The 18,560-nt window shown below is 40.1% G+C and overlaps 1 protein-coding gene across 1 annotated transcript in view; it reads right to left on the bottom strand.

Annotated features, from left to right (window-relative positions):
* LOC128645227 (integrin beta-5) overlaps positions 1-18,560 on the bottom strand; it is a 318,185-nt gene that overhangs the window by 66,862 nt on the left and 232,763 nt on the right. Inside the window, exon 10 of the mRNA XM_053698059.1 lies at positions 14,084-14,516. Coding sequence (XP_053554034.1) covers positions 14,084-14,516 — 433 coding nt within the window. The remainder of the gene's footprint in view (positions 1-14,083; positions 14,517-18,560) is intronic.

The following is an 18,560-nucleotide window of genomic DNA, read 5'->3' as shown; positions in this document are numbered from 1 at the left end:
CTCTGGAGTACTAATGTAACATGATGAATGTGATCCTGTACAGTCCGGAAATAAATCAGAATATCATCAAGATAGATAATAACGAATTGATTAAGATAGTCTCTAAATATTTCATTAACAAAATGTTGAAAAACTACAGGGGCATTGCATAACCCAAAAGGCATAACTAAATATTCGTAGTGTCCAAACCTAGTGTTGAAGGCAGTTTTCCACTCGTCCCCTTTACGAATTCTGACCAAATTATATGCCCCACGAAGATCCAATTTGGTAAAGATGGAAGCACCCTGGAGACGATCAAATAATTTGGGAATGAGAGGGAGTGGATAACAATTCTTGATTGTAATTTGATTAAGAGCTCGATAATCAATGCAAGGACGAAGACCTCCATCTTTCTTTTCCACAAAGAAAAAACCTGCCCCTACTGGAGAAGAAGAAGGATGGATAAAACCTCGGGCCAAATTATCCTTGATATATTCCTCAAGTGAAACATTTTCTTGACGAGAAAGTGGGTAAGTTTTACCCTTAGGTAGAGGTGCTCCTGGTAATAAGTCAATGGGACAATCAAAGGTCCGGTGAGGAGCTAATACTTCAGCATCTTTTTTAGAAAAGACATCACAAAAAGAATGATATTGTTCAGAAGTTAGAAGTTTTGGGAGCATTCTGTAGACACTGTGTGAAACAAGAAGATCCCCAAGCAACAAGCTCTCCTTTAGACCAGGAAAAAACTGGATCATGTAGTTGAAGCCAAGGAAGTCCCAGAATGAGAGGAAACTGTGGGGAAGAGATGATGTCAAAGCAAATGGTTTCGGAATGAAGTACTCCTACAGACATGAAGTGGAATGGTAGAATGTCGAATGAAACCAGAACCTAAAGGTTGACCACTGACAGTAGTGACCTTAATTATTTGGCTCTTGGAAAGCAAAGGAATACGAAAAGCATTGACAAACTCCGAATCCATAAACATTCCTGCAGCTCCAGAGTCGATGAGTGCTTGAGCCTGAAATTTGGTGTTGCCAAAGCGGACAGTAACTGGAACAAACAGCTTGGAATTGAGGGAAGAAAAAGAACTTCGGCTTAACTCAGTCCCTCTTCCTGGAGTTAAGCCCTGGCTTTTACTGGACGAGTTGGACAATCTTTTAACATATGCCCCTTAATACCGCAGTAAAGACATAGTCCCAGATTACGCCTTCTGAGATGTTCAGCTTCGGATAATTTAATAGCACCAACCTCCATGGGTTCACTTGACTCAGAGATAGAAGTATTTGGAGTAGGAAGTTTTGGAGAATGAGGCATAGGACGAAAGGAAGATCTGATAAAGGATCTTCTGTTACGGTCACGTTCATGGAGACGCTCAGAGTAACGAGCATCAAGCTTGATACATAAGTTGATAAGATCTTCTAGAGAATCGGGAAGATCCCTATAAACCAATTCATCTTTCAAACGATCACAAAGACCTTTACGAAATGCTGCACGCAGGGCCCCATGATTCCACATAGTTTCAGCAGCTAAAGTCTGGAATTCTATAGCGTATTGTGCTACAGAAAGAGATCCCTGTCTTAAATCTAAAAGTCCTGCTTCAGCCACCGCTGATCTACCAGGTTTATCAAACACAGAAGAAAATATAGATACAAAAGTGTCAATATCCTGGAGCAAAGGATCATCCTTTTCCAACAGTGGAGAAACCCAAGCCAGGGCTTTACCCTTCATAAGAGAAATTAAAAAGGTGATCTTGGAGGAAGAAGAAACAAACATCTGAGGATTATTTCTGAAGTGAAGGCAGCACTGATTAAGAAATCCTCGGCAGTCTTCAGGATTGCCGTCATATTTATCCGGTAGTGGAATTCTAGGAATAAATTGTTCTGCAGGTTGTGGCGGATTAAACGCAGGGTTAGAGCTGGCCGCAGGAACAACAGGTGTTGCAGAGACTTGAGAAGGTGGAGACAGATTATGCAAGAGAGCAGTTATTTGATCCAATTTAGAATCCAGGGATTGCAGGTGTGCAGAGTGGGTTCCAAGAAGCTGTCCCTGTAGAGCCACAGCTCTGGATAACTCACCAGGGTCCATTATATGGCCTGTTTGTAATGTCAGGATAGGTAAAGTCCAGAGTTAGACCCAAATGCTAGAATGAGGTTAATAACACCCTAGCACAGTGAGTATATACCAGGACCTGACCCTGCGACAGCTGTAGTATAATATACTCACAGTAATAGACTGGAAGATGGCACAGCAGGGTCAGGAGAAGAAACTTTGTGTAGATAGGATTAATCAATAGAGTAATCAGGCAAGCGATGTTCAGCAACGTGTAATCAGGCAGGTAAGGTTAACCAATAGAATAGTCAGGCAAGCAATATCCAGTAACGTGTAATCAGGCAGATAGGGGTTAACCAGTAGAGTAATCAAGCAAGCAATGTCCAGCAACGTGTAATCAGGCAGATAGGGATTAACCAATAGAGTAGTCAGGTAAGCAATGTCCAGCAACGTGTAATCAGGCAGGTATGGGTTAACCAATAGAGTAGTAAGGTAAGCAGTGTCCAGCAGCGTGTAATCAGGCAGGTATGGGTTAACCAATAGAGTAGTCAGGTAAGCAATGTCCAGCAACGTGTAATCAGGCAGGTATGGGTTAACCAATAGAGTAGTCAGGTAAGCAGTGTCCAGCAACGTATAATCAGGCAGGTATGGGTTAACCAATAGAGTAGTCAGGTAAGCAATGTCCAGCAACGAGATGATCAGGCAGGTAGGGGTTCAGGGTTCAGAATAAGAAGGCACAGGTTCAGAATAACACAGGTATAAATTGTACTCACTTAGCCAACGAGCGAAAACAAACAGGCACCGATGAGAGGAGACGCCGGAATAAGAAGGCCTCCTGACGTCAACAGAAGTGCCGACAGGAACAGGGTTGCTAAGCAACCAAGAAAGTGCTACCGCGCTGAGACAGAGGCAGAAGAAAGCGATCAGCAGCTGAGCGATCGCGACACAAACGAGATTGAGGGAAATTTAGGTAAATCTATCATTTGTCTTAACCAAAAGGGGGGTCCATTAATGATGGAATTCCTAGTGAATTGTCCACTTTGCATCCTTTGACCAGGCTGTGGATTTGGTTCAATATGCGGGGTGCCGGGCTGTAATGGCCAAGATTGATATTGAGGCTGCATTCCGGATACTTCAGGTGCATCCGTCGTCTCATAGGTTGTTTTTTTTTAAGTAAATTTTTACGTTGACCTTTGTCTACCCATGGGCTGCTCAATATTGTGTTCCCTGTTTGAGTGTTTCAGCTCATTTTTGGAATGGGTAGTGTGTGAGCTTTCTGGTTTCTTTTCTGTCGTCCACTATTTAGATGATTTTTTATTCGTTGGTTCATCTGGATCTTCAGCTTGTGTTTGTTTGAGGGATGCAGATGATTTTGGCGTGCCCATTGCCGTAGACAGATCGGAGGGCCCAGCTACGGTCCTCGATTTTCTTGGTATCACTATTGACTCAGAGAAGATGAAATGCTGTTTACCTGATGACAAAATTTGCAATCTTTCAGGTGTGATTCAGAGGTTTCTATCAGTTGGAAAGCTGACTAAGGGATTTACAAACTCTCTTGGGCAAACTAAATTTCACTTGTCAAATCATTCCCATTGGGAGAATATTTTCAAGACAACTATCCCTGGCGACTGCCAAAGTGAAAGAGCTGCATCATTTTGTTCAGCTTTCAGTGGAACACAAGAAGCAGTTATGTTGTGGCTGGCCTTTTTAAAATATTTCAATGGGGCAGCACTTTTTCAGTCACCTAGATTGTCTAATGAAGAACTTGGGCTAGTGACTGATGCGGCAGGAGGTGTTGGTTTTGAAGCCTTTTTTAATGGTCAGTGGTGTGCGGCTAAGTGGCCATCCGAATGGGTCTGTTCAGAGCTGGTTAAAAATTTGGTTTTCTAGAACTGTTTCCCATCATTGTAGCTATTTTTGTGTGGGAAGAGGCATTCCGGGACAGGTCAGTATTGTTCCATACGGACAATACAGGGGTGGTGGCAGCAATTAATTCTTTGTCTTCATCTTCTCCAGTCATTTGCTTGCAAGGGGTGTTGGTGTTGCAGTGCCTGAGACTGAATGTGTTGGTTAGGGTAAAGCATATTCCTGGGGCCAACAACTTAATTGCGGATGCTCTATCTCGTTTCCAGTGGCAGTGGTTTCGGAAGATGGTTTCTCAAGCAGACAAAGATGGAAGGGAATGCCTGGTGGAACTGTGGAGTCTTGGCAGTGGGGACTTGTCAATCTGGTGGGTTGTGACGAGAGAATTGAAGTACTGCTAAAGTGGATATGGAAATGGAAAGGTGTGGGCTTGTCCAATTCTGCAATTGATTTGGCAGTTTTGGCTTTCCTTTTTAAGTTGATTGGCGTTAAATACATAACAAAGCTCTTTTGCATTTGGCAAATTGTTAAAGGCCTCAAGAGAGGTAGGGCTATTAAAGATCTTTGTAAGCCTATTTCATTCTCTTAACTTGAGAAGATGTTGGGGGTAGTGGGAATAGATGGGCTCATGGGGGCTTACATTTGTTGGATGTGGGGCTTACGGACTCTCATGTGTCCATATTTTTAAGAAGATGCAAAACGGATCAGGAAGGGAAAGGTCATTCTATTCTGCTATTTCCCACAGGGACTGAAATTTGCCCTTGGCTTGCTGTGCGCAAGTATTTGCAATGGAGGCTGCCTTTCCTGATCTACAGGGATGGTAGTGCTTTGTCGCACTTTCAGTTAAGAGCAGTGCTGGGTAAAGCTCTGATAAAATTGGGTTTGCGGCCTGAGGAGTTTGGGTCGCATTCCGTCAAAATTGGCGCAGCCACAGAAGCGTTTGATTTAGGGCTCAGTGAGAATGTGGTGAAGCATGTGGGGAGATGGGGCTCTAAATATTACCGGTCTTATATACGGCCGGAGTTAAGGGTGAAATCTGTTTAGCTTTAGTTTATATTGTTGCTTTTTCTGCTCTTTTAATTCCAGATCCTGTTTGGGTATGGTTGGTGGGCCATTCTTTTATTTACTGGGCTCGAAGAGTAGCAGCAGAGAAAGAGAATGGTCTGCAGTTTGGTTTATCAAGAAGAAAAGCTGAGTTCAGATGGCTGGGAGTACGGGGCCTTCAATGGGTTTATGTTTTACCTTTGGTGGTGGATTATGCTAAACATTTTCCCCCTCCGCATGTGTTACTGGTTCATGCTGGGGGTAACAATTTGAGTTATCTGCCTTAAAGGGAACTTGTGAGATTGATAAAGAAGGATTTGGCTAGATTAGTTGTTCTTTTCCCTGGGTTGGTAATTGTCTGGTCTGATATGCATCTTAGGTTGGTCTGGCGTGCAGCATGGGTTTATTGCAAATTGGAAAAAAGTAGAATGAAGGTGAACAAATTAGTTGCATGTTTTGTATTTAAGAAGAGGTTTTGCGCAATCTCGATTTAGAGGACATAGGGCTTGGGGAATTCTACCTACAAGATGAAGTGCATCAATAAAGAAAGAAGGGTTATCAATGGTCTTAGCCAGGGGTGTTGGGTCTGGTCTGAAGGTCAGTCCAGTCTGTGGTGGGGGTGCTAGTCTTCCTTTTGTTAGTCGTACTGATCTTTGCCAAGTGGTGTTGATGGTATCTCGTTGCGGTGCATAGATGTAGGGGCGGAAAGAATCCCAAGGGGTCTTAGAATTAAGAAATATCCATCTTTTGACTTTGAAGATCCTCTGGATATGGAGGATTGGAATATAGCACTCACAGAGTGCTCATTTAAACTCATCAAGGTATTGATTAGAGTCAAAGAGAAAAAAAGAACGAAGCTCAAAGCTGAAGTGGACAATATTAAAGAGGACCTCAAACCTTTGGAAGTAAGCTCCAAATACTTAGAGCACAAGAAGAAATTGGATGAGACCCTTAAGAGATGTGATCAGGAACAAGCCTCTAGAAAGGGAACTAAATTTATACGTGACAAAGATGATTATGATCAGGATAAAGTTTATAACTGGGCAGAGGTGCGCCAACAGCAACGTGAACGAAAAAACAAGTCGTGGAAAATTAAACAACAGATGAAAAATAAGCACAAGGAAAAAGGGAATGATAAGGATCCAATTAAGCAAGTTCCTAAATCTATCCTTAAAAATAAGAACAAGAAAGCCAGGAAAGTGGCATTCAGTGCTTCAGAGGGAGAGTCCACGGATTCAGAAGCTAACATCTCAGCAGTCTCCTCTATTTCTTCTTTCTGCTCCTCAACTGCTTCATCTTCCTCTCCTGCTTCTTCTCCTCCTTCTTCTCCTACTCCTCCACCCTCATGTGCTTTTTTACAGGTGCAGTTGGGGGAAGACTTGGAAGAACAACCGGCGACACGTCTGAAAATAAGGAAAAGTTCAGAAAAAGGAAAAAATACAGACGAAGATGGCGCAAAGGAAGAAAAAAGAAAGATCAAGATGAAAAGGGGGCAGAAGCAATAATTCCAACATCACTATGCACAGATGAAGGACTTAATGTTATTAATATTTCAAAACATCAGTTGAAAGATAGTGAAATTGCTGTGTTATCAAAAGGTTTGGGCTTTGCTCCAACCAATAGGCTTTCATGCTTTAATACACTTTTGGATGTGAACAAATTTATACGAAAACTGTCTTTGAAAAGGTTTTTTGCTTTGTCTAATACTAATGATGATCAGGATAATATAAAGTTGCCTATTCCTAAATCTAATGTAGTTGTTCCACATTTACCATTCATAGATGCGTGCTCTGTAGCAACACTTAATGAGTTATACAGTATGGGGGGCACTGACCAGGAGAGCTCAACAGAGAAACTAGAAAGACCAAATAAATATAGGTCTAAGTTTTATCCTATTAACTTTAGGGGCCCTATGGTCAATGCCTACCACAGACTAGTCCAAGAGGACATACTTAAACTTGAAGCTGATGTCAGTACAGGCGGCGATGCTGCCACCCAGAATATGAATTTCACAGAGCGTTCAGCTATTAATACTTTGAAAAATAACGATGACATTGTCATCAGAAATTCGGATAAGGGTGGCAGCATCGTTGTCATGGATAAATCATACTATTTTGAAGAGGCCCAGAGGCAGCTTTCAGATAATAGTGTCTATAGGTTGTTGCCATACAACCCAGTACATACCTTTAAAAAAGAAATTACCAAGCTTGTTGCCGATGGAATTATTTTGGGCATTTTTAAAGAAGAGGATGTAGATTTATTAATTCCAGAACACCCAATTACTCCTCTGTTCCATCATGTACCCAAAATACATAAGAATATTCAACATCCACCGGGCAGGCCCATTATAGCGGGCATAGGGTCTTTACTGGAACCTTTAGGAGAATGGGTAGATACTATACTACAGCCCATTGCACAAAGACAACTTAGCTACTTAAGAGACACATCTCACTTGCTAACAACATTGGACACCATCCAATGGCAGTCCAACTACAGTTGGATAACTGCGGATATAGTTTCTTTATATACCAGCATACCCCAGCACTCAGGTATTAGTGCTGTGGACTATTTTTTAAAGAGAGAAACAAACTTGAGTGATCAGGAAAGACACTACATATGTGAAATTTTACAATTTTTGCTCTCGCATAATTATTTTATGTTTAACAAAGAGTACTACTTACAAATAAGGGGGACCGCCATGGGGGCAAAATTTGCCCCGGCGTTTGCTAATATTTATGTTTCATGGTGGGAATTAACATATGTTTTTTCAAGTAATAACCCCTGGATGGATCAAGTAGTACTTTTTGTTCGTTACATAGATGATTTGCTTATGATAGTTAACAATGAGAAGAAATCTGTTGTTTTGGATGATTTATTGTCTTATCTAAGTAACAACTTAATGGGTTTGCAATTTACAGGTGAATTAAATGGGTTGCAAATCAAATACTTAGATTTAACATTGAAAATTATAGACAATCAAATTGTGACCCAAACATACAGGAAACCAGTAGCAGGAAACACCATTCTGCATGCCGCATCACAGCACCCAGAACATGTAAAGAAAGCCATACCAAGAGGGCAGTTTATTAGGCTTCGCAGGAACACCAAAAGCGATCTTATATATGAAACACAGTCTCTAGAATTGAAAGAGAGGTTAATTAAGAGAGGTTACAATCCAAGAAAACTTGAACAATCGAGACTAGCAGTAAAAAAGTATAAGAATAAACCTATTAACAACAAAAATGAGTCTAAATTGGGCACTAATGAGAGTATTATTTTCACCACAGAATACTCAATGCATTACAATGCTGTGGTCAAGATCTTAAAGAAACATTCCCATTTATTACTGGGAGATGATATCCTTAAACCTCTGGTAAAAAATTTCAGGTTTGTCCCAAAAAAACCTAAGACACTGGGGAAGGTACTTTCTCCCAGTCTGGTCCTGGACACAAAAAGTATCCCGTCAGGGGATTGGCTATCTAGAAAGGGTGTTCACAAATGTGGTAGTAGGGATTGTCATACTTGCCCTAACCTTATTAAAGGCACTCAATTCTCCTCTAGTGTAGATCATAAGAAATATGTTATAGATTTTTATGCTAACTGCAAAACTAAGTTTGCTATTTATCTTCTGACTTGTAATATTTGTAAATGTCAGTACGTGGGAAAAACCTCACGTGAAGTCAGAACAAGGTTTGGAGAACATATGAGAGATGTCAAAAACTATTGTAAGGACTCTGCAGTAGCAAGTCATTTTAATGGTTTACATTTCACACATTTGGCAGATATGTCCGTTCAAATTATAGACATAGCCAGAATTCCTATTAGAGGAGGTAATAGACAACATATACTAGATAAAAAGGAAATATTTTGGATAATAAAGCTAAATACACGTCAACCCTTTGGAATGAACAAAGAATGTGATGTGAATTACCTAATAGACAATTAAGTTCTGTTGGATATACATATAATATAGTTTATTATCTATATACTGCTTTTTTCATTGCTTGTCTTCATTATCAAAATTAAGCAAATTGACCATATCAGTTAATAAGCATACAGTATACTAGTTCTTACTAAACTCCTCTCCGTATATTAACATCCATTATCATCTTTTAATTCAGGCAGTCTAAGTTCAAACCTTGTTGCTTGCTGTATTATAGAAACCTGTATATATATATATACAACTTTGTATATTATTCCCACTGTAAGTGTGCCAATGTTTTTAACAATTTATAATGTTTTTAAATAAATTTTTTTGCACATCTAGGGTTAATGGTTTTCCCTTTAAATAGGTATCTCTTACCTAGTGCTGTAGCCTATGATTAAGCACCACTAGGGGGCGCGAAACGCGTCAGGCCTTCCGTGTCACACTTTTTTCACCCCCCTGTACTTGTGTCCTGCCTTATCTGTATACTTTTGAGATAACTTACATTAAAGTTTTTTTTGATTTTTCAAACTTTAGTGTGAGCCCGCTTGGTTTTTGTAGTGCCTGCCGCTCTCTTTCCTAATTTTACCTTTGGGCGATCCTGAGTCATATCGCTGGCTACGGCACTCTCTCAGCCTTTCTCATTGGAGGACTTGGTGTGATCTTCGTATTTGCCGGTTCCGGTTCCGGATGCAGCTACACCGCGCTCACCTTGGTTTCAGCATAGATGTAGGGGCCTTTGAGCTCAGGAGGAAGTAGGATGTCGGTGGGCAGAGCTTCTGGCGGGGGTTATAAAAAGGGGTGGTTCTGTGTGTTTTGGCACAATTTTTCTGACAGGAACAGACAGCGGTTGTTGCCCTCCCTCACAACTTCTTTATTGTTTCATGTCACAGCTTGGGTGGGGGTGCTAGTCTTCCTTTTGTTAGTCGTACTGATCCTGGCCAAGTGGTGTTGATGGTATCTCCCCACGGGGTGGGAATGCCCGGTTTGTTGCTCCTTGGACCTTTCCTTAAAGATGAGAGTACATGGACTTAGCAAATAGCCTTGCTGAGTCCAGTTTAATTCTGCAAGAACGGCCAGGTCAGGAACTTGAAGTGATAGGAAGGTGGACTAGCACCGCTAGGTTAAGATGCAGTTTTATAATTCAGGTCTGTTTAAAAGTGTATATATTTATATGCTTATGTTTTAAATTCTATCGGCTAGATTTAGAGTTCTGCGGCCAAAGGGGTGCGTTAGCTACGCATGCTTTTTTCCCCCCGCACCTTTTAAATACCGCTGGTATTTAGAGTTTACAGAAGGGCTGAAATTTGCCCTTGGCTTGCGGTGCGCAAGTATTTGCAATGGAGGCTGCCTTTCCTGATCTACAGGGATGGTAGTGCTTTGTCGCACTTTCAGTTAAGAGCAGTGCTGGGTAAAGCTCTGATAAAATTGGGTTTGCGGCCTGAGGAGTTTGGGTCGCATTCCGTCAAAATTGGCGCAACCACAGAAGCCTCCCCAACGTCGCCGCTACCTACCTACAATTATTAACGCCTAATCTGCCGACCGGACCTCACCGCTACTATAATAAATGGATTAACCCCTAAAGCTAAGTCTAACCCTAACACCCCCCTAAGTTAAATATAATTTTTATCTAACGAAATAAAATAAATCTTATTAAATAAATTAATCCTATTTAAAGCTAAATACTTACCTGTAAAATTAACCCAAATATAGCTACAATATAACTAATAATTATATTGTAGCTATTTTAGGATTTATATTTATTTTACAGGCAAATTTGTATTTATTTTAACCAGGTACAATAGCTATTAAATAGTTAATAACTATTTAATAGCTACCTAGTTAAAATAATTACAAAATTACCTGTAAAATAAATCCTAACCTAATTTACAATTAAACCTAACACTACACTATCAATAAATTAATTAAATAAACTACCTACAATTATCTACAATTAAACCTAACACTACACTATCAATAAATTAAATACAAATACCTACAAATAAATACACTAACTAAAGTACAAAAAATAAAAAAAGAACTAAGTTACAAAAAATAAAAAAAGAACTAAGTTACAAAAAATTCAAAAATAATTTACAAACATTATAAAAATATTACAACAATTTTAAGCTAATTACACCTACTCTAAGCCCCCTAATAAAATAACAAAGCCCCCCAAAATAAAAAAATGCCCTACCCTATTATAAAAGAAAAATTGTAAAGCTCTTTTACCTTACCAGCCCTTAAAAGGGCCTTTTGCGGGGCATGCCCCAAAGAATTCTGCTCTTTTGCCTGTAAAATAAACATACAATACCCCCCCCAACATTACAACCCACCACCCACATACCCCTAATCTAACCCAAACCCCCCTTAAATAAACCTAACACTAAGCCCCTGAAGATCTTCCTACCTTGTCTTCACCACGCCGGGTATCACCGATCCGTCCAGAAGAGGGTCCGAAGTCTTCCTCCTATCCAGGGCTGAAGAGGTCCATCATCCGGCTGAAGTCTTCATCCAAGCGGGGGCTGAAGAGGTCCATCATCCGGCTGAAGTCTTCATCCAAGCGGGGGCTGAAGAGGTCCATCATCCGGCTGAAGTCTTCATCCAAGCGGGGGCTGAAGAGTTCCATCATCCGGCTGAAGTCTTCATCCAAGCGGGGGCTGAAGAGGTCCATCATCCGGCTGAAGTCTTCTATCAAGCGGCATCTTCAATCTTCTTTCTTCCGACTCCATCTTTATCCCGCCGACGCGGAACATCCATCCTGGCCGACGACTTCCCGACGAATGACGGTTCCTTTAAGGGACGTCATCCAAGATGGCGTCCCTCGAATTCCGATTGGCTGATAGGAATTAAGGTATTAAAATTCTGATTGGCTGATCAGCCAATCAGATTCAAGTTCAATCTGATTCAAGTTCAAGATTCAAGTTCAATCCGATTGGCTGATCCAATCAGCCAATCAGATTGAGCTCACATTCTATTGGCTGTATTTAACTTAGGGGGGTGTTCTTAAAGGGAAAGACTGTCTGAGCCTAACTATGAATGTCATAATATTTTGAGACAGACACCATAATACTGATTTTCACAGAAGTGTCTGTCCACATTGTAAAAATATGTCCTGTGGTGTGGCCTTGATGGCAATGACATCTGACTGTGGGAATCATACATGTAGACTTTGTAGGTCTTATGTATAAATCTGTTTTCATATTGTGCACTGAATAATAATTCTAATTGGGTGGACTGGCATCTGTGAATATTCTGCAATTTACAGTTTATATTGAATAATAAAATATTTCATGGTTTGTGCATATAGTAAGAAATTTACAATGGGTGTTTAGAGGTTGAAATGGCCAGTGTGCTGGTCAATAAGTTCATAAATTCCTTATTTGACTGCTCTTCTGAAAGCGTCCTGGATTTTTTGTTAAAATGTTGCCAACTGTAATGACAGGCATCTCCATAAGTACAATAGTAGTTAAATGTGTGAATTCTTTTATACTTTCTTCATTTGTATTTATACTGGAGATGATTAATCATGCTTGGAACTAATCAAGAAGCACATACTGGCCATGTTAACCAACAATCGCTACTGGCTTTTTGACAACTGTACTTTGCACTTCAGTTTAGTTCACACAATAGAAAGAGGAAGATGGAGCAATGTAGCCATTGCAAAAATGTATGAATGCAGCTTTACTAACCGGTGGGGTTAAAATAAGAAAACAAGAGAGCTATATAGTATATAGTATAATAGCATGACGAGGAGTAGTAACCATCCATTTGCTGTTGTGTCCAGTAGCTTAGTTTCTATAAAGGGACAGTGAACACCACTTTTCATATAACTGCATGTAATAGACACTACTATAAAGAAGAATATTCACAGATGCAGATCTAAAAATCCATTATAAAACCTTTTAAAAACTTACTTAGAAGCTCCCAGTTTAGCACTGTTGATGAGGTAGTCTGGGGCACCCACTGAAAGGGGCTGGGTAAACAAAAAGAGCAGACCCCCCTTCCCTGCTTATGAAAAGTCAGATAACATAAACAGCCTGCAGGAGTCTGTAAACGGGTGTATACATCTGGCACTGCAGGGCTTGGTTAGGAGTCTGAAAATCAGCACAATGTTCTTAAAAAATAAGCAAAACTTAAAATATTTATATAAACACTCCCATATGGGCTATATAAATAAATCATCCACAAAACATTTATGCAAAGAAAAGTCTAGCGTACAATGTCACTTTAAGCCAACTCTATATGAGTTGTCTGCAATATTACAGCAGTATGGCTTTTCTCTCAGCCAAAGAGCACTACTAAAGCTGTATGTGTTAATGAGCATAAATACATCTGCACTGTCAGGTAATGAGCACTAACAGTGACCTGCTTTGTTCTTGTCACCAGTATAATATGTGAATGGGCCCAGTCAACCAGTGAGCACTAAAACAAACAATGGACCCTATGGTCAGAACACCATTTATTTTAGTTAGATTTGAGTGAACATGTTACTTGTAAAACTTTATTTATGTCATAATAACTTACATGGACTTGCGTGCCACTTTAATAAAGACCGTCCTACAGTATTTAGAGAGATTAAGCTTTTTGTTTCTAAATAAATATTGGCATGTAATAACTTGTGATAAAAGAGCAACAATAAGTAGTATTATGTGCGATGGAACCCTGCTAATACCAGCTCCATATAGCCAGGCGAAACTCTCAAAGCCAAAAGACAAGAATGTAACTGAAGGCAATTTAACTGAAAGCCTCTAAAGACACAAACATGCAGAGTGGGAGGAAAGTGATAGGAGACAGACTGAGCTAGGACATACTGGGTAATTTTTGGTGGCGTCAAATGTACAGTAAACAGAAGCAGGGACAGGATTTGTGTGTGTGTGTTCCCAAGAAGTGAGGAAAGGAAATTATGTACACAATGTATAGTTCAGTGAACCTGTGTCACCCCTAAGCACTGCAGACCCAAGAACAAAATATTCTTCCAATTTTGATTTATAACCTTCTATGCAGTATTCTTTCTGAAAAAGTGGAATTGGATCTTTTGCAGTTAACAAACACAAAAACATAAAATATTGTTATATCCAACTATCCTGAGAAGAAAAAAAAAAAAAAAAAAAAAAAAAAAAAAGAGGATGAACACCATCATTGGAATGATCCCCTCATAGTACACTGCATTTCTGTAAAATGGTTTTGTCTTTACAACACTAATTTTAAGGACTTACTCACCTGAGCAAAGTTTGCCCTTGTACCTAGCACATGAGAAGTCATCACACTCGCAGTATGAGCCAGTGATACGTCCAAACTCGCTCTCGTAGCACACGCATAAGCCGCAACTGCACCTGCCCCGTCCGCTGCATATGGTCTTTCCCTCTGACTCACGACATGCATTCTGGGACACATCACTGCCTCCCTCCTCTTCTCCACACTCACAATGTGCTCCCAGGAATCCAGAGTCACAGTCGCATACACCGCAGGCATAGGTGCCATTATTGCTGCATTTCTCACTTGCCGTCTCCACCAACTGAGAACAGTCACAGCTGCAGTTGTAAGTCACAGTAATTTCCAAAGTGTCCCGGAATCCGACTGGCTTGATGGCAAAAGTGTGCACAGTGTCTGGAGGGTGGCAGCTCCGTGCTTCAATAAAAACATCAAAGGAAACCTACAGGGGACAAGAAGGGTAGATGATTAAATGGTTAAATTGTGTGCTGCAATAGCAGATAAAGAAAGGAAAAATATGAAGCGGTGCAAAAGTAGTAATAAGGCATCACACTATGGATGTCAGAAAGTGCACTGATTAAAGAGCAAACCCCATGGAAATATGAATTGAGGAGGCTATAGATAAGGTGTTCACAAAAAGTAGATCAATAAGTACTAAACAAAGTGATTTCCCATTTAGCTTTCATTAAGAATAGAATGGGTTCAACAATGTATTTTACAGAAGTATATTCAGCACCATTGCACCACAACAGTGGCCTCATAAAAAAAGGGAATATTTTTTCCTGTGTTAAACGAAAGATCACTTTTTTCATGCAGAATTTCTTATGCTTAGCACCAGAGGCAGCTAAAGAGTTAGTGAGGCTTTAAGCAAAGCTAAAATCTGGAGCCTCTCACGGAGAACAGAAAAAAACATGCAAAAATATCCCAATAAACTTATTTGTATGCATTTCCTATTTTAAGGCAAACACTAACCAATACCAAGACGAAGAAAAATTGATAATAGGAGTAAATTAGAAAGTTGTTTAAAATTACATGCTCTATCTGAATCATAAAAAATAAATAAAAAAATGTGGGTTTAGTATTCCTTTAACATTGTTTACTGCAATTGTTTCTCACATGCCAAATTCGTAACCTTTCTTGGAGGGGCCAATCTAGATTTAATTACTAGAGTAGACAAGGATTGCCCCCGTTTGTTTTTGTTTTTTTAAAGCAAAGAATACATTGTTTTGTAGTATATTATCACCTCTGCTGAGGCCAATTAAAGGACAGGTATGTAGCAGGGTTATGCTTGTAAAGTCTGCACTGTGTGATTCCACTTTTCAGAATTGGAAAATACGCATGACAGATACTTCACCAGAATTTAAGTCCTAGCACAAATGTAAAAATTTGGGAAATTAATTTGCATAAATTTTTTTTGAACAGCTATAGAAGCTAATTATACTAGATTACTGGACATAACTGTACACACTGCAAGGATTGCACCTACACACAGTGGTTCTGGTAACATATACAAACAGTGGCATATGGATGACTGATATATGTTACTGCACATTGCCCCTACTGTCACCACCTGTGCCAGCAGAATGCAGCCACCAATCAACATCTGAATGTAAGCAGAATGCAGCCACCAATCAACATCAGTGTTCTCTGAGGGAGAGTGCATGGCTCAGCAGGGCAATGCACAAGCTTTATTTTTGTATTGTAAGAGCAACTATAAGCAATAAATAAAGCTAATATAGAGGTGCTACTCTCACAACAGAAAAACAATTCTCAGTGCTCTGCTAATTTTCTCAGCAACCTGCTTCCTTGGACAGTAAATTACAAACTTTTCCCCCCTGTGTGCACCATCAGTGTTTAAACTCAGGCAAATCCGCTACTGCTTTGATCTGCAGTTGTGTAAACACAGTGGCTTTATTCAGCACAGAGAATCTGTCAGGCTGGTTAGGGAAGTGAGTACTGAGTTTTTTTTGTTTAAAGCAGCCCTTAAAGCGAATGTAAAGTTTAATGAATAAGTGCCCGGTTTTTAAAAAAATACTCTTAAAAACAGGGGCACTTTTATTCATTCAACTTTACATTGAAGCTTTTTTTTTTTTTTTTTTTTTTAAAAATACGTACCTTTTTCTTTATGGTATCCAGACTGCGATCCTCCCCCTGCAGCTCCTGCTGTAGGTAGCACAGCAATGACGAATCCAGCTTCTTCAATAGTTGCGAGCACCCCAAGGCGTCCAGCTCGTGAGGCCATGCAACGATTGGAGGAAGCCGGATTTGTCATTGATATACTAAGTACAGAAGGAGCTGCGGACGGAGGATCGCCGGTCTGGTTTCCATAAAGAAAAAAGTATTTTAAAAAACGCATCAATGTAAAGTTTAATGAATGAAAGTGCCCCTGTTTTAAGTATTGTTAAAAACAGGACACTTACGGCTAGATTTAGAGTTTTGTCGGTAAGGACCCGCGTAGCTAACGCTGGCTTTTTTCTTTTTTCTGGCCGCACCATAAACATAACTCTGGTATTGAGAGTCCACATAAAGGCTGCGTTAGGCTCCAAAAAAGGAGCGTAGAGCATATTTAACGCAGCTTCAACTCTCGATACCAGAGTTGCTTACGGATGCGGCCAGCCTCAAAAACGTGCTCGTGCACGATTCCCCCATAGGAAACAATGGGGCTGTTTGAGCTGAAAAAAAACCTAACACCTGAAAAAAAGCTGCGTTCAGCTCCTAACGCAGCCCCATTGTTTGCTATGGGGAAACACTTCCTACGTCTGCACCTAACACCCTAACATGTACCCCGAGTCTAAACACCCCTAGCCTTACACTTATTAACCCCTAATCTGCCGCCCCCGCTATCGCTGACCCCTGCATATTATTTTTAACCCCTAATCTGCCGCTCCGTAAACCGCCGCTACTTACATTATCCTTATGTACCCCTAATCTGCTGCCCCTAACACCGCCGACCCCTATATTATATTTATTAACCCCTAATCTGCCCCCCACAACGTCGCCTCCACCTGCCTACACTTATTAACCCCTAATCCGCCTCACTAACCCTATAATAAATAGTATTAACCCCTAATCTGCCCTCCCTAACATCGCCGACACCTAACTTCAATTATTAACCCCTAATCTGCCGACCGGAGCTCACCGCTATTCTAATAAATGTATTAACCCCTAAAGCTAAGTCTAGCCCTAACACTAACACCCCCCCTAACTTAAATATAATTTAAATCTAACGAAATTAATTAACTCTTATTAAATAAATTATTCCTATTTAAAGCTAAATACTTACCTGTAAAATAAATCCTAATATAGCTACAATATAAATTATATTTATATTATAGCTATTTTAGGATTAATATTTATTTTACAGGTAACTTTGTATTTATTTTAACCAGGTACAATAGCTATTAAATAGTTAAGAACTATTTAATAGCTAAAATAGTTAAAATAATTACAAAATTACCTGTAAAATAAATCCTAACCTAAGTTACAATTAAACCTAACACTATACTATCATTAAATTAATTAAATAAAATACCTACAATTACCTACAATTAAACCTAACACTACACTATCAATACATTAATTAAATACAATACCTACAAATAACTACAATGAAATAAACTAACTAAAGTACAAAAAATAAAAAAGAACTAAGTTACAAAAAATAAAAAAATATTTACAAACATACGAAAAATATTACAACAATTTTAAACTAATTACACCTACTCTAAGCCCCCTAATAAAATAACAAAGACCCCCAAAATAAAAAATGCCCTACCTTATTCTAAATTACTAAAGTTCAAAGCTCTTTTACCTTACCAGCCCTGAACAGGGCCCTTTGCGGGGCATGCCCCAAGAAGTTCAGCTCTTTTGCCTGTAAAAAAAAACCCATACAATATCCCCCCCCCCAACATTACACCCACCACCCACATACCCCTAATCTAACCCAAACACCCCCTTAAATAAACCTAACACTAAGCCCCTGAAGATCATCCTACCTTGTCTTCACCTCACCGGGTATCACCGATCGGTCCTGGCTCCAAAATCTTCATCCAACCCAAGCGGGGGCTGGCGATCCATCATCCGGTGGCTGAAGAGGTCCAGAAGAGGCTCCAAAGTCTTCATCCTATCCGGGAAGAAGAGTAGATCCGGACCGGCAACCATCATCTTCCAAGCGGCATCTTCTATCTTCATCCGATGAGGACCGGCTCCATCCTGAAGACCTCCACCGCGGACCCATCTTCATCCGGCGACGTCCAACTGAAGAATGACGGTTCCTTTAAGGGACGTCATCCAAGATGGCGTCCCTCGAATTCCGATTGGCTGATAGGATTCTATCAGCCAATCGGAATTAAGGTAGGAATATTCTGATTGGCTGATGGAATCAGCCAATCAGAATCAAGTTCAATCCGATTGGCTGATCCAATCAGCCAATCAGATTGAGCTCGCATTCTATCAGCCAATCGGAATTCAAGGGACGCCATCTTGG

This window comes from Bombina bombina, chromosome 1 (assembly GCF_027579735.1).
Source record: "Bombina bombina isolate aBomBom1 chromosome 1, aBomBom1.pri, whole genome shotgun sequence".
Lineage (NCBI taxonomy): Eukaryota > Metazoa > Chordata > Amphibia > Anura > Bombinatoridae > Bombina > Bombina bombina.
Note: the sequence above shows the minus strand (reverse complement) of the source record. Positions and strands in the feature narration are given on the sequence as shown.